At 31.3% G+C, this 15,354-nt stretch overlaps 1 protein-coding gene across 4 annotated transcripts in view; it reads left to right on the forward strand.

Moving 5' to 3' along the window:
* The window catches only part of LOC118205487 (stromal interaction molecule homolog), a 137,474-nt gene that overhangs the window by 115,686 nt on the left and 6,434 nt on the right, over positions 1 to 15,354 (forward strand). For all 4 annotated transcript variants that reach the window (XM_085807192.1, XM_085807191.1, XM_085807190.1 and 1 more), the window contains one exon: positions 5,997 to 6,267. In XM_085807192.1, coding sequence (XP_085663318.1) covers positions 5,997 to 6,267 — 271 coding nt within the window. The remainder of the gene's footprint in view (positions 1 to 5,996; positions 6,268 to 15,354) is intronic.

A 15,354-nucleotide genomic window follows, 5' to 3' on the forward strand; every position in this document is an offset into this window, starting at 1 on the left:
ATATTTCTTAATAATATACCTAACTGATATGATTTACTGATAAATTTTATGAATATTTGCATTATTATTGAAATAAATAAAACATGTTTCTAACTTTATATACAGTACAAAGTCTGCGATCCAGACCCATCTGGACTTTGGTAATCTGTATTTGGGATTTTTTCAGATATAATCAAAAGTTTAAATCTAGTAAGAGGACATGTAGAAATTATAAAATTTAGAAGTTGAAATAGTGGCTTTTGGAATAATGAAGCATTTATGACCGTAAATGAACCAAAATTTATGAAAAAAAAAATCTCAATATTTATTTGTTTCTTTATTAAACATTTCTTTCTATGTAAGTTGATTAATTTGATTTGTTTTTTTATGCTGATACCTTCTTTTTAATTCTATAGGAAAACATAATTGTTTATTCAGTTGCAAAGTTCCATTGATCAAGTTGTGTAATTGCCATGTCAAGAATTACCATTATCTAACTGTCAATCGAACTTTTTCATTCTTAGAAACCTCTCTGTCTGTTTCTTCACTATCAGTAGCAATATTTTCCACTAAAGCTTCCACTATACACTATTGGCAATGCATCATGAGATTGCTTACCAAAGATATGATGTTCCACTAAATTTTGTCTTATTTCTGTCGCATGCTAACGAAGTTAAATCTGAATTATATTAGCTATTACACTTATGTTGAATTATATTAGTTGTTATACTTATGTCTACTTTTGACACGTGCTTAAGGCTTAGCTAAATCCCAAATAAATAAATTCTCACATAAACTTAAGTCTTATCTGGAGGAGAGGATGGAGAAGAGAGGGATGCGTCATGGAGGACTTTCTAAGGAAAAGCATATAGGCAAAATGCCCATGCAGCCAGCCAGTTCACCAGGATTGAATCTGCAAATCGAACAACCAGTGTTCATTGACTGTGCTGCTCCGCCACTGGTGGGCCCCTAAGGCTTATCCAGAACTGGCATTAGATATTTTGTGGCTCAGTGCATTCTCTATAGGTCCTATGCTGCTGCCAACTACCTTCTTAAATTTTAAGCAACTTGCCACCCTTAAATTTTGTATCCCAGTGTCTTCCCTAAATTCCAAAGATTTTGATGTCCCTTAATTCTGTTGCTCAGTGCTTCTCTAAATTCTAAAGTTTTGCTTGTCTTAAATTCTGCCACCTAGTGCCGCTGTACCAGTTCTGGGCTTGTCTGAATAAAAAATTATTCTCAATCAGTCAGCACTGAATATAATCTTTTTGGCTATGAGTAAATGAGTAACATTTGCAAAATCATTTTTTTTTTTTTTTGCATATTAGAAATATATATAATTCATTGAGAAGCATAAAAATTTAAGAAATTTCTGTTAAATTTCTCATTGTCTCAGCCTTCCTCAACATTTCACAGCTGATTTAGCTTTAAAGTCTGCAACCATCGCCAAGTATAATGTCAACTTAAAAGTTTACCATGCTGTTGTGTATCCAGTTACTAAGATTTTTAAAAAAATTAGACTTTGCTGCATGAGTCATTTCTCAAGCTGCAGTGAAAGTAAAAAATAATAAAGAACTTGCCTGGTTGGCATCAGTGCCCAAGTGAAATTAAAAATCTGGACTCTCCACATGTTTTAATTGGGAAAAATATCAAATGTACAAACATAAAGCATAAAAAAAATTCAAGAAAAGAAAAAAGCATAAAAAATTCAATAAAAGAAAAGTTTGGTGATCTAGAGTTACAGATTTTGTATTAGATGTCCAGATTTTGGGCTTTGTACTGTATAAAATGCTTTCATAAGGAATGATCATCATTTTATGACTTTTGCATACTGCCTTATAAAGTTTTTTCTCTCTTATATATACAATATTTTCTTATATTTTACACTCCTACCTTGTTAACATTGAAAAGTAGGGTAAAATAGAAAATATATTAATATATAAAATTATAATTTCAGTGAAAATACTTTCTCTGCTTGAATTTAGTATTTACAAGTTTATATACTATTTATTGCTTATTTTTTAATTAGTATTAACTTATTGAGCAGTGAATTAAAATTTAGCTAAGCTGTTTATGATATTTAAATTTCTGCTAAAAATTTGCTCTATTAATGTCAAAATGAACTTCAGACTTCCATGGCTGTTATCAGATCTACAAGAATTATCTTTTTGTCCGTTAATGTAAATCTAGATATTGTATTGTTTCTGATACTTTGAGGATTAAATGCAGCTTTCCCTTAAGTGTTACATATCATGTATATGTTAAGCACAATGTTGTGACCCAAAAGATTATTCTTGTGATTGTTTTCATCTGTTCTTTGCTTTATGATCATTAATTTTTTTCCATATCAAAATAATATTTCTGTTTTTCTTCCTCCCCAAATAATAATAAAAGAATAGAAAAATATATTTTAAGAAAATTAGTTTGAGAAACATAAGTGAAGCTCTTTCACAGTTTTAAGAATAATCTCATTTTCTTAAATACTTGTTATTTATTAAATACATTTAAGGGTGAATTATTATGCATCATGTTAGATTGAAAAGTTTGAGGGAAGATTTTAAAATGCTTTCATGAACGATAATAGATTAGACAGCACTAAAAACAGGTAATATACTTAGCACTAGTTCTGGAGTGTACATATTCCATCTGCGGTCAGTACATTTACAGTGGTGGCTTTGAATTTGCAATAAAAATTGTATCTTGGTTTGTTTATCTTCATGTGCAAAGCATTGCTACAAAGCATACTGTAATCAATTCTATATCCTGACAGTTTCTGGCTACTATGTAAAATAAGTAATTTGGTTCTCTTTTTTTTTTATATTTCATAGTGTGTTCCTGAAATTTTCACTTGAACTTGATTTGTAAGCATATATATTTACCACTTCTAAAATACCAACTGACGACGATTTCAAAATTGTGCTTGTTTGCATTATGTATGTGCACAATGTATTCATAATTAAATGTGATTGTTATATCTGTACTGACATAAAAATAATAGTTACAAGACTTAGAATATATGTGAAAAGCTTGGGTTTAATATGAAAATTTTATTTTTATTCTGTTTTATTGCTGATTTTCATTTTTATCCTTTGTGATTGTTTTGTGTTTAAGTATTGCTGATGTTTAATGGATGTTATTGGAAGGCTTATTGCTTAAATATTAACTTTGAATTGTAAATATTTTTGCTTCCCTGCTAGTTTTTCTATTTTTATGTTATTAGAATAGATTCATTGTATTCATTGAATACTTTCAATCATTTTATCTTTGACATTAGTTTCTAATATTTTATAATAAAATAATTAGGCAATTTACTTTTTAAAATAACTTTTAGATATTGCCTAAAATGGAGCACACTTTTGAAACTAAGAATTATATAATTTTAAAAAAACCAGTTTTTCAGCTAAATATTTAGTTTTTGAATAACAATTGCAAGATCACATTAAAGTTTTTAAGACTGCAAATTGGCATCTTAAAGAATTGTTGCATTTTGCAAAATTTTCACCATCGTTACAAAAACTATTAAGAAATATATTGTTGAACTTCTGTTCATAAACCGGATAGCTCCAAAAATGTTACTTGAATTACTGCTGCAGAAGTTAAAAACATTTTGCAAAGAACTCTGATTTTTAAGATTATATGATATTTGTTGAGAGATGTCTTATTTTAAATAAAAATTTAATGGATTTAAGTTTGTACAACAGTTTGAGTTATTTTATTCATCTGATGAGAAAGTGGGATCTGGAAACTTTCCTGCTTCTCATAATATAGGAATATGAAATTTTATATCCTGCAAATTGTGGAGTAAAGTAATGCTTTGATTTGTCTTCCTAAATAATGTGTTTTAATGTGAATACTACTATTCAAGTAACCAGAAGTAAATTAACTAAGAATTTGCTTCAGTTAACCAAAAGTTGCAAAATTGTTCCGGTTTCTGTGGACTAGGGTGGTTTTTTACCATGCTATGAAAAGTTATTAATGCAGGGAGTAATTAAATTAACTAAGAATTTGATAAGAACATAATTCTATTCATCATCCATATGCAGTATTTTGGGTTAAAGTTGTTTTGTAAAAGTTCTTATAAACAGAGAAGTGGGATGCTGGGAATAACCAATAAATTGCCTAGTCTGTTGAAATTTGCATACAAATACCTAGTAAGGAACCTAGTAAGCACATGTTTACATGAACCATATTTGTTATGCTTGTGGGGAATGATGTACTCTTTTGAGAAGACATCAAGAATTTAAAAAAAAAAAAAAAAATAGAAAAGTCATCTGTACATTGATTTTGTTGCAGTGAATTTTGCATTTGTACTTATTGGTTAATGGCACACTACATGAGACACTTTCTTGGGGAAAATGGCTCATATTCATGTGGCACATAGGAGAAACCACAAAATGCCCATGTAGCTGGTCTGTTTGCTAAGATTTGAATCCAAGCGAAATTAGTTCAGCAATCTTATCCATTCAGCTGCTGGGATGAGTCTCGACTTCAGTCATTAGTTTGTTTAGCTCAATTCCTTAATAATTTCAGTTCAGGAATTAGAGGAGCAGTATTGTGAATTTTGACATCATGGTAGGAAACTAAGTAAGTCATTAGACTTTAAACGCTTAAATCTTTTTTTGAATAACACATATGCATTGATTTTATTGCAAAAATTCTTCTCTCGGTTTATTAATAATTTCAGTTTAGGAAATAAAAGAGGCAGCATTATGTATTTTATATTTTTACATCCTTGAAAACAGTATACTCTTATTCTATAAACTGAGTCTTGTAGTTTAATATAGACCAGTAAGAAGCTAAATGTCAGGAAATATTTAAAAGAGAAAATGCTGGAGGTTGAAAGTTCATTGTGACTTGTATAAGTTGCTGGTGGTCGTTAATCTCAGTAAGTATTGTTGTATTGAATAAGTCACTGTCATCTATGTAGGAAAAGGGAAATATATCACAACTGAATCAACTTCAAAACATATTTTGGAACACACTTTTAGAGCTTATGTTATCAGTTATAAAAGTTGTTCACAGAAAATTCAGTGCATATATGACGAGTACCAGAAAGAAATCCTGAAATGATGCTTACTGAATAGAAGTACTGCGATTTTAGTGCACTTATATTCTTAAAATAGTTTTGTTATAGCATATAATTTATGATAAAAAAGCAGATCATATGTTTTCATATCACTTTCGAATCATATATTAATCATCTGACAGACAAATTTTTACAAAGAGAAATTCAAAAGGGAAGGACAAATATCTGATCCTAAAAGTGCTTTTCTTTGGTTTTCTTAAAGTTTTACACTTTAAGTTGTATTATATTAAAAGATTAAGAAAGACACCAGGACTATGTGTTTAGAAAGGTATGTTTTCACTTAGTACTTTCTAAGAGAAATTCGCTGTCTCATATTTACATTGTGTATTGGGGGGGGGGGAGGAATCAAAACACCATGGAGCCTTCTTCACTGGGATTTGAACATTAGTCAATCTAAGTTTTTGGTAGGTCACTCACCTTTTTATACCATTTTAATACATATTTGTGAAATAATAAATAAGATTTAATTTATTGCTAATTCATAATAGGTTATAATCCCATTTATCCTGTTTTTACATTGAATTATGTTTCTATTTTGCATTAATATTCTGCAAAAATATATAAACAAAAAGTATAGAAACAGATAATCATATATCATTATCAAGAGTTATAGTGCTTAAACTCCACAGTAATAAAATCATACATTATTATCAAAAGGTTATAATTATAAAAAAAAATCCATTTCCTAATATTATACCTGTGTTGTTTTCAAATGCTGAAAAATTATTTGATATTTTTTTGGGGGGGGTTTCTAATGTTATATCTGTGTAGTTTTCAAATACTGAAAAAGTATTGATGACCTGGTCAAATCTGCTATCATATTTCTTTAAAGCATTTTGTAATTACAGGATTTATTTTCTAATGATAATATATATCATTTATTGTTCAAATGAAAAGTGATAACATATATTATTCAAATTATCTATTTTAGGATCTCTGGCAAACATTCCATTTGTTTGCAGCCAAAGGTCTGGCTTCAATGTCAACTTTGGAACAATGAAGGAGATCCCACCAGCAGATTTAAAGACTGTTGCATCATCAAGTGCTATACTGCAACGTTCTAATGCATTTCATTTTGACCTTCCTTCTGAACCTTCCCTTTCTGAAGGAAAAGACACTGGAAGTTCATTTGATGATAATTCCCCTGAAGAAGGCAGCTATCTTGTTGATAATACCAGACCAGTATTCACAGTTGGAGGAAGGTTAGAATTTTACTTTGATAAATTAATGCAAAAGTTAAGCTTATCTACTGTAATTACATGAATGAAATTTCCTTATTGGCTTAAGTTTTTAATGAAGATGCATGGCTGATCCTAGTGGGAGGCAAGATGGTGGCCTCCCACTAGGATCAGCTACATGGAGGATCCACATGGGTGGCCAAATTTAAGGGCAGTGAAATTATTATAAAAAATATTATATCTCTGTAAAAAATGGGCGGCTGATATTAATTTGCACGTGGGTGGTCGTGGTCTAGGATCGGCATTGTGCAGATTTATATTTTTTTATTTGTAATTTATAACTGTAGAATGTGTTAAATTGTTTATTTAGCTGGATTTTTTTTGCTATATTTGCATTCCTCCCTCCCGAAATTTTGACATTAAATATTAGGTTTTTTAATCTGCAGATTTCAATAAATATAAAATGGTCTTAAATAAATAAATATTTTTTTAACATCTACAGAATTTTTATATCATCTCAATTTTAGTGAGCATGTTTTCAGTTGTATGTACGTTATTAAATAGTACAGATGTCTTGTTTTGAGAGCACAATATTGCTGCATTTCATGAATTTTTCAAGCACAGTTGTTTTATCATTATTACATATTCTAATGGATCAAAAAAAGTCTTGGGGGCCCTTGTCATTTAAATTATGGCAAATACTCTAATAATTTGGTTCTTTGATACCTAGCAATAGAAAACACTTTTTTAAAGTTTCCATGTGTTTTGTTTCTAAATTGCTTGTAAATTCTCTGCTGTTTACTTTCAGCATTAATTATGATAATAATGCATGTGAGTATATCTTCTATATTATTTTTAGCATAAATTTTGATGCCTGTGTACATGAATGTAACTTTCATATTTGTTATAACTGATGAGAAATTTGATATCACTCTCTTTTCTTATTTAACACACATGATGTGAATTTATTTCTAAATTGGGAAGAGCTGCATGTAAATTTTCATACAAGATATTTCAAAGCAAATTAAAATTTCCATCTTTTAACAGAAATTGCTCAAATGTGGACGACATTGTGGGTATATGTTAATCAAAGTATTGCTGTCAGCAGCCTGAGTTTCATTTTCTGCTGTACTAATTAAATTTTATGCATTGCTGTTATGTCATACATGCATATAAAATCTTGTTATGTATTTTCTGCCTTGGAAAATAAAGCTAAATAACAAATGCCAGCCATTGGAAGAAATTTGATGAAATAAGTGTTAATGAAGGGTGGATCTATCTCTGACATCTTTTACGGCCAGTTAGGGTTCTAGATGTAATCTATATCAACGTTACAGCTTTTTCTCTGTTGCAAAATGAAGTAAAATCTAAAAGGGTTGTTTGGAGCATTTCTCAGTTCATAGTGAAAATTAATGTCTAAACTATTTAAATCTAAATAGTCTTCATAATGTGAGAGATTCCAACAAAACATAAGATACAGACTTAATAAAACTGATGATTCAGATATTGGGTGCATATTAAAAGCTGATTTAAAATATCCAAAAGAACTATATGATAAACATTCAAGTATTTCCTCTGTCCATGAAAGTAGAATTTCAGATGGCTCTAGAGAATCTAAATTACTGACGATTTTATGATACAGAACTTTGTTGTTCATTATAGAAACTTAAAACAGTATTTAAAAATAGGTTTAAGATTGCAAAAGATTCCTAGAGTATTAAAATTTAAACAATCTACTTGGTTAAAGCAGTATATAGATGTGAATACAGAAATGAAAGCTAAAGCTTCTAATGATTTTGAATAAGACTTCTCTGAGCTGTGATGAATAATTCAGCATTTGGGAAAACACTAGGAAGATAATTAATCTAAAATTGTGCTGAAATTTTGAAAAAGCTAATTGTTAAACCAAACAGAGAACTAACTATATTTAATGAAAATTTAGTTTATTATTCATATGAATAAAAAATAAGGTTACCTTTAATAAACCAGTCTTATGTTGGAATCAGTATAGATTTATCAAAGAAACTAATGTATGACTTTTTCATTATAATATTATTAAACCTAAATATTTGGATAAAATTGAGCTACTGTTATGGATGCTGATAGTTTCATGTATTTTATTAAAAATGGTGGTGATTTTTATGATGATCTGGAAGATATGACTGATTGTTTTGATACATCTGATTGTCCCCCCCCAAAAAAAATGGTAAAAAAATTAATATAATATTCCACAAGTAAATAAGAAGGTTTTATTATTTCCCTGTACCGATGACAAGCGCTATATTTTAGAAGATAGAATTGTCATGTGAACATTAGATCATTCAGCTTGGTATCTTACTCTAAAACTGAAGGATTTAGATCCAGAAAAATATAAACTGATGGCTTTGAAACACATCCAATCAAAATATGAAGATTTAACAGTAGCTAACTTAGCAAATGATGAAAACATTTTTTTTTTTTTTTTTAAATATCATGGTAATCTCTCTGATAAAGCCATTGAACAAATAGGGGAGGTTATATTTTTAATTTTAAAAGAAAAATTAACATTAAATATTAGGATTACAAATTGGAAAAGCCCTTTCTTAAAAATGACAATTTATAAATAGATGTTGGTTGGATGGAAGTTACGAGAACAGGTAAATTATCTGAAAGTTTGATTAGAAATTTTGAAAATGCTGTGGTTTGGATAATTATTTCAGTATCAGATATTATTGGAGCCTTTTATCATATCATACAATATGAAGAAAGTAGATTAGCATAATATTTCTGCAGATCAAAGACTAACAGATAGATTTCTCATCATGAATAAATAATTCATTGAGATGTTGTATGTAGTTACCAGATGTTATTTAAAAAGTTTAATGATTGAAATGTCAATTTTTTAAAACTGGATTAGCAAAACAATTCAGAATTTCAAATTGTAAGTAATAATTTCACTGTTGAGAATTCAAGAAGATTAAATATGACATTAGTTCCTAGATATAAAAAAATTATTGGAAAGTACACTTGAAAGATGTTATAGATTGGAATGAGGTTTTCAATTGTTCACTTTCAAAAAGTAAATATATTGATAAAATAAAAGATTATGACGTATTGAAAACGAACTCGTCTAAAAAGTTGTAAATATTATTTTCTAGAAAGTGGTTTTAATGTATTTAGCTAAAATTTGTTCAAAAGTCTTAATTTTTAATTGAGGGCATCCCATTTTGAGACATCTTTTTTAATGCTTTTATTTATCCTTTTTATATATATATTTATTTTTTATTTTAATCATTCTTCCATTTTTATTAGAGATTTATAACTTTTTATCATTCATCCATTTTTATACATCATAAATTTTGATTTTTTATCATTTGTTTTTGTGAGGTTGCTTATTGTTTTTAAATGTAGAAGTTATCATAATTTTTTATGCATTTTTTATCGTTTGTCTTCACTGTGTTTATTAAAAAAATTTCCTTGATTTCCAAGTTTAGGTAGTGAATAATGAGAAAATCTGAAAGCAATGAAAAATTGCTAATTTAGACTTTTAATGTTTTATATTCATTCTAAGGGTGCTTTTTAGGAAAGTTTAATTTTTTCTCATTTCCCTGAATCGTGCTCATTTTGGGGGGTGTCCTTTTTTCAAAACATTTAAAAATTATTTTTATTCTTATTATTAGAAAATTTGAAGTTTGAGCTGGTATAATAGGTGGCAGAATCTGAAAGTTATCAAAATTGTTCATTTGGATGTATTTTAAATGCTTTATATCCATTTTTAAGGCTTTAAAATTAGAAAATTTGAAATTGTACCTTTTTCATTATTGTGTCATCACTCGATCATTTATAAACTACTTATACTTCCAGTTGCAGACATTTTAATTGATGTTTTGGCACTTTTAAATAAAACCAATATTGTAAAAAATGTGAAATATAACTTTGTATGTGTTCCACTAGTGCCTATACTCATATTTATACCTCAGCTGTGGCCGAAACATTAAGAATTCTATGCTGGATGCATGCTTGGTTTTAATGGTCATGAGTAACATGAATACAAATCAAGTCCCCTTAAAAAAATCATCTCCAAAAGTCATCCTTTGCTCTAGGCAGATAACCTTTAAGTGCTTTGCCACATTCAAATAACTTAGCCTCATTATAGAAAGTATGACCAAAACTGACCAAAATATTTAGTTTTAAAGTTTGACATCATAATGAGAGACTGTACACATAGTGAAGAATGAAGTGTTTGCACTTTTTCTCAAATAAAAGTAAAGTATCAGCTTAGGAAATTATAGCTGATGTTATCAGATTATGTGATGGCATTTCTTTTCGTGTTATTTTGAAAATTATTGGTCAGTATTAATTTTTTTTTTCAAACGAGTGCTCTTACGACAAATAAGAGCACTCGTTTGAAAAAAAAAAAAAAAAAAAAAAAAAAAAAAATGAATACTGACCAATAATTTTGGTCTTAAATCTTAAAGAATTCTTTTTCTAGAAAATACTGGTATATTTCAGTATTTCATATTGCCAACTTATATAACCTTAATTACATAAATTAAAACTGAAACATGTTTCTAGTTTAATGAATTTTTATATGATTTTTAGATCAGGATTTTTAAGGTAATAAAACTGCATGGGAATATTAATAACACATTTCTAACATTTCAAAACAGATTATTTTGTGGAAATATTTTTGGCATACTAATTGTAGCAAAATTACAAATTAAAGAATATTGCACACTGTTAAACCACAAAAGAATGTAAATTAATGACGTTTAAAAAATTAAATTCCAGCTTTAATTATTTTAACTATGTATTAACCAACTCCTTAAGGCAAGTTGAAATTGACATCAAAAATCACAGTTTTTGAAATTAAATATCTCATTCAATTTTTGTTATATAGGAGTCATGTTTTGTGTTTTGCTTTCTATAATGAGTATTCCATTTTTCTAAATATAAGTATAGAGACTGGGGAGGGGAGAAATATACATAAAAAATTAAGTTTCTTATTTTATACTTATTTATACTTTTTTTTTTTAAATTTAAAAGTATGAAAGCATCAATATTTGCATTATTTAAAACGGTGATTCTCAACCCTTTTTGAAGCTGCTGCCCCACTAAGGAGCGAAAAATTTTTCAATGCTATCCCTTTGTGAAAATCCTGTAATTTAGGTATGGGAAAAGAAAGGGGTTCTTCAATTATAAAAGACAAAAATTCTAAGTGATTTTTTCAGTAAACTTACTTACCAGATTTGTTTATTTTGCCTGCAAGGTAATTACTTTCCTTTTGTTAAGCTGAAATGACTAATCCCAGAAAAAATTGCTTAAGCGATGTTTAATAATTCTTTATTCTTAATTAAATGATTAAAGAACAGCAAAAAATACACTAAAAGAGTAATATCAATCAAACAATCAAGTATGGTCAGTGGGCTGTCTGTGTTTAATGGTTCAGAGCCAGTTTTTGAACTTTCGGTCCAATATTCTTAGAGAGATGGAGGTGCAAGTCCTCTCTTTCCACGATTTGGAGTCGACTTCTCTTTTTTGTAATTAGATTAGTCACAGCACTGATTTCTCGCTCGACAAAGTAGCAGGAACAGAAATCAATTAAAATTTTTATGATGATATTCCATAATACTGGGTAGAGGTGACTGATGTTACTTTGAAGCCAAAATTCTGTGAGATGATAACCATCCTGGAAGCTGGCTTTCAAAGTTTCATTAGTTGAAAATTCGACCAGTTCCTCATGAAGCTGAACCTCTGCTTTCTGAATATTCATAATAGGGTTCATGATACACTGAGGGACTTTCAGGGATAAAATATCCTCAAACTGCTCAGAAAAGTCCTTGTGCATAGACTAAAGGACCAAGGCATTTGAATTACGGAGTACCTTTGCAATTAATTGCAATTACTTCCACATCATCGTTCAGAGAAATGAAATAATTAAGAGAAAAGCAGTCGCTAAAGTTGATGAAAAAGCAGATAAGCTAAAATTCAAGAATCGCTAAGAGTCCCCGTGTTAGGACACAGGAGGAGAGAACAAACATTTATCACAATTGAAGGCGTTTAGCCCCCCGTCGTGAGTCAACTGCTTACGCTCGATAACAAAAGAGAGGCAACCGAGACGCGAAGTGCATGGATGGTTGCCGCGGAGGAAGAGAATTAAAGTTAACTGTAGGAAAAACTGGAGTAGACTTAGAGCGGCGAAGAACCGAAGGGTGAATTTGAAGTGCAGGCAGAATGAAGCTTGTATTGCAGATTAAATTGTGATTTGATTTCTGGGTGCAGTTAGATATTGTAAATGACAGCAGTACGTGTGATTTTTAAAGTAATATTCTAAGTAATTACTTTTATGGAATTTAGATAATTAATTTTAATTCTATTTAAGTTAAAATTAAAAATATATAACAATTGATGAAGTCAGGCAGAAAAGGTCTTGGCAAGGGCAGGTATAAATATTTAAGAGCAGCACGGGGATGTACACGCGTGAAACAAAGCCAGATTAGGTCTGGGGGTGAAAACAATTAAGAGTAGCCGGGTTAGGCCCGTGAAGTACTGGTAGTTAATTTAGATTAGGTTCCCCGGTCAAGCAAGCAAACCCTTTTAGGCTTTCTAGGGAAGATGTTATAGGTTCTGTCCATGATAGCCCTAGGTCTTTTGGCAGAACTGGGTTCTGCCGGATTGTAAGCTGGAATGGCATGCAAAACCGGGTTACTAATCTGTTCTATTCTTTGAAAAAATTTAGCCGAAACTTGCTTGAAAAAAGCATTAAGGGGAGGAATTTTGAGATCAGAATGGAGTACTTCATTACGAACGTACCAGTGAGCATTAGTAAGGATGTGAAGCATGACGTTTTGAAAAACTTGTATCTTCTTTAGATGGGAGTTGGCTGTGGTGGCCCAGATGGGAGCTGCATACGTTAGGATTGGCATGATGGTACTGGTATATAGCAGGACTTTGTTCCGGAAGGAGAGGTGGCTGGTTCTTGAGATTAATTGCATTAGTTGGGCTCTTGTCTTGGCTTTACTGATGGCATAGGATATATGGACGCCCCAGATGAGCTTCGCATCCAAATAAACTCCAAGATATTTATAGTAATCCACCCAAGGTAAATTTTCATTGTAGAGCTTGAGTGGTTGGAATTGGCTGTGAACATTCCTTTTTCTGGAGAAGAAAACTGTGGCAGCACTTTTTGCAACATTAATTTTAATTTTCCAGTCAACGAGCCAGGACTCTAAATCTGACAGGTATTGCTGGAGATGATGTGATGTATGATGAACAGTTGGATGTTGTGAAATAATGGCAGTGTCGTCTGCATAAAGTGCGAGATCGACAGTAGGTAATTGTGGGATGTCATTAATATACAGGTTTAATAAATATGCGCTAATTATTCCTCCCTGCGGGACACCGGCCAGGATAGGACGGGGAGAAGAGAGAGAATTTTTGACTTAGACACAAAAGTGTCTCTTACTTAGATAAGAGTGCATCAGTTGCACAAAGTCAGCCGAAAAACCAAGTGGCATGAGCTTGTAAATAATGCCGATATGGCAACACCTGTCGAATGCTTTAGCGACGTCTAAATAGACAATTGCTGTCGGCATTCCATTGCGAGCACCCGTATGAATGATTTTCACTACTCTCAGTAGCTGGGCCTGAGTGGAGTATTTAGCTCGAAATCCGAATTGCTGTGGAATAATGATATTTCGGTTTCGGCAGAAATCTTTCAGGTGTCTAAGCAATATGGTTTCGTAAAGTTTACTTAGTGAAGACAGGAGGCTGATCGGCCTGTAATTTTGAGGGACTTTTGGGTCCGAAGCAGGTTTTAGAATTGGAATGACACAAGCATTCTTCCAGCTATCAGGATTGTATTTTAGCCTTAGCATAGTGTTGAACAAGAATGCTAAGTAAAATATAAATTTAACAGGGAGATTTTTGACCATGCGATTATTGACGTTATCCAGACCTGGTGCCTTTTTGGGGGTTAAATCACATATAACATATGCTAATTCAGTCATTGTTGTTTTTATGGGTTCTCCTGAGTCAGGAGCTGACGCTAGAAAATTATCAACCTGTATTTAGACTTTTCGCCCATGCGGAGTGCAGGTATCGAACAGAGGTCCAGTATTAGGTGGAAATTGTTCCTGTAGACTGTCTGCAAGGCGTTCAGCCTTGTCTGTGTCTGTGATTGCCATTCGATTATTAACCGTGCCCATTGGGGGGAACGTCATTTTTTGGTTTGTGTAGCCGAGTGCTGGCTTCCCAAAGGCCAGCACTCGGCTTTTGTAGTCTTTAAGGACTTAAGGTAGTTATTAAATTTATCATCAGAATACCTTTTGATGTCAGATTTAATCTCGTTCTGGAGTCTTCGTAGTTGGGTTCTGGTAGTTTCAGCTCGGGTTCTTTGCCAATCTCTACGAAGACGATTTTTTTATTTTGATTTTATCTTTAATGTTTGCCGGGAGTTTGGAATAATTTGGTCTAAATTTAGGGAATGAGGCCGCATCAAATGCACTTTTGATTGTGCTGGTGAGTTGCTCGAAAGAGTTATCAACTTCTTGATTATTGCTAATTTTGAGGGAGGGTAAATTTTTTTAAGTCAAAATATGACAGAAATTGTCCCAATTCGTGGAGACTTGTGCCAGTAAATTTTGATTAATTTTGACACAGTTAAGGGTGTGGTGAACCGGGTAGTGGTCATTTGACAATTCTGGAATCACTTGTAACAAATGAGCTAAAGCTATATTTTTGAACAGAGCCAAATCAATAATGGATGGAGCACCTATGCCACCAGGGAACTGATAATGCGTAGGTACTCCTGGCGCAACAATTTGGATGTAGGCGCCCTGAGCCCAATTTTTCAGCTTCATCGCCATAGTTGTTCGCAGTGACGCAATTCCAACTTCTATGACGGGCGTTAAAATCTCCTGCAATAATCATGTTATTTAAGACTCCGCTAAGTTTTTTAAGATCAGGGAGAAAATTTGGTCCCTTTCTTGGAGGCATATAGCAAGACGCTACTGCTATAGGGGGCAAATTTCGAATATAAATTTGAACAATAGTTGCTTCAAGGGCCTCCATATTCGGAGTTGGAATTCTACTGTGTTTGACAGTGCGTTTTACATAGATAGCAGTGCCACC

Source organism: Stegodyphus dumicola, chromosome X1 (assembly GCF_044657685.1).
Source record: "Stegodyphus dumicola isolate Sdum_Otavi_A_Nest chromosome X1, ASM4465768v1".
NCBI classification, from domain to species: Eukaryota; Metazoa; Arthropoda; class Arachnida; order Araneae; family Eresidae; genus Stegodyphus; species Stegodyphus dumicola.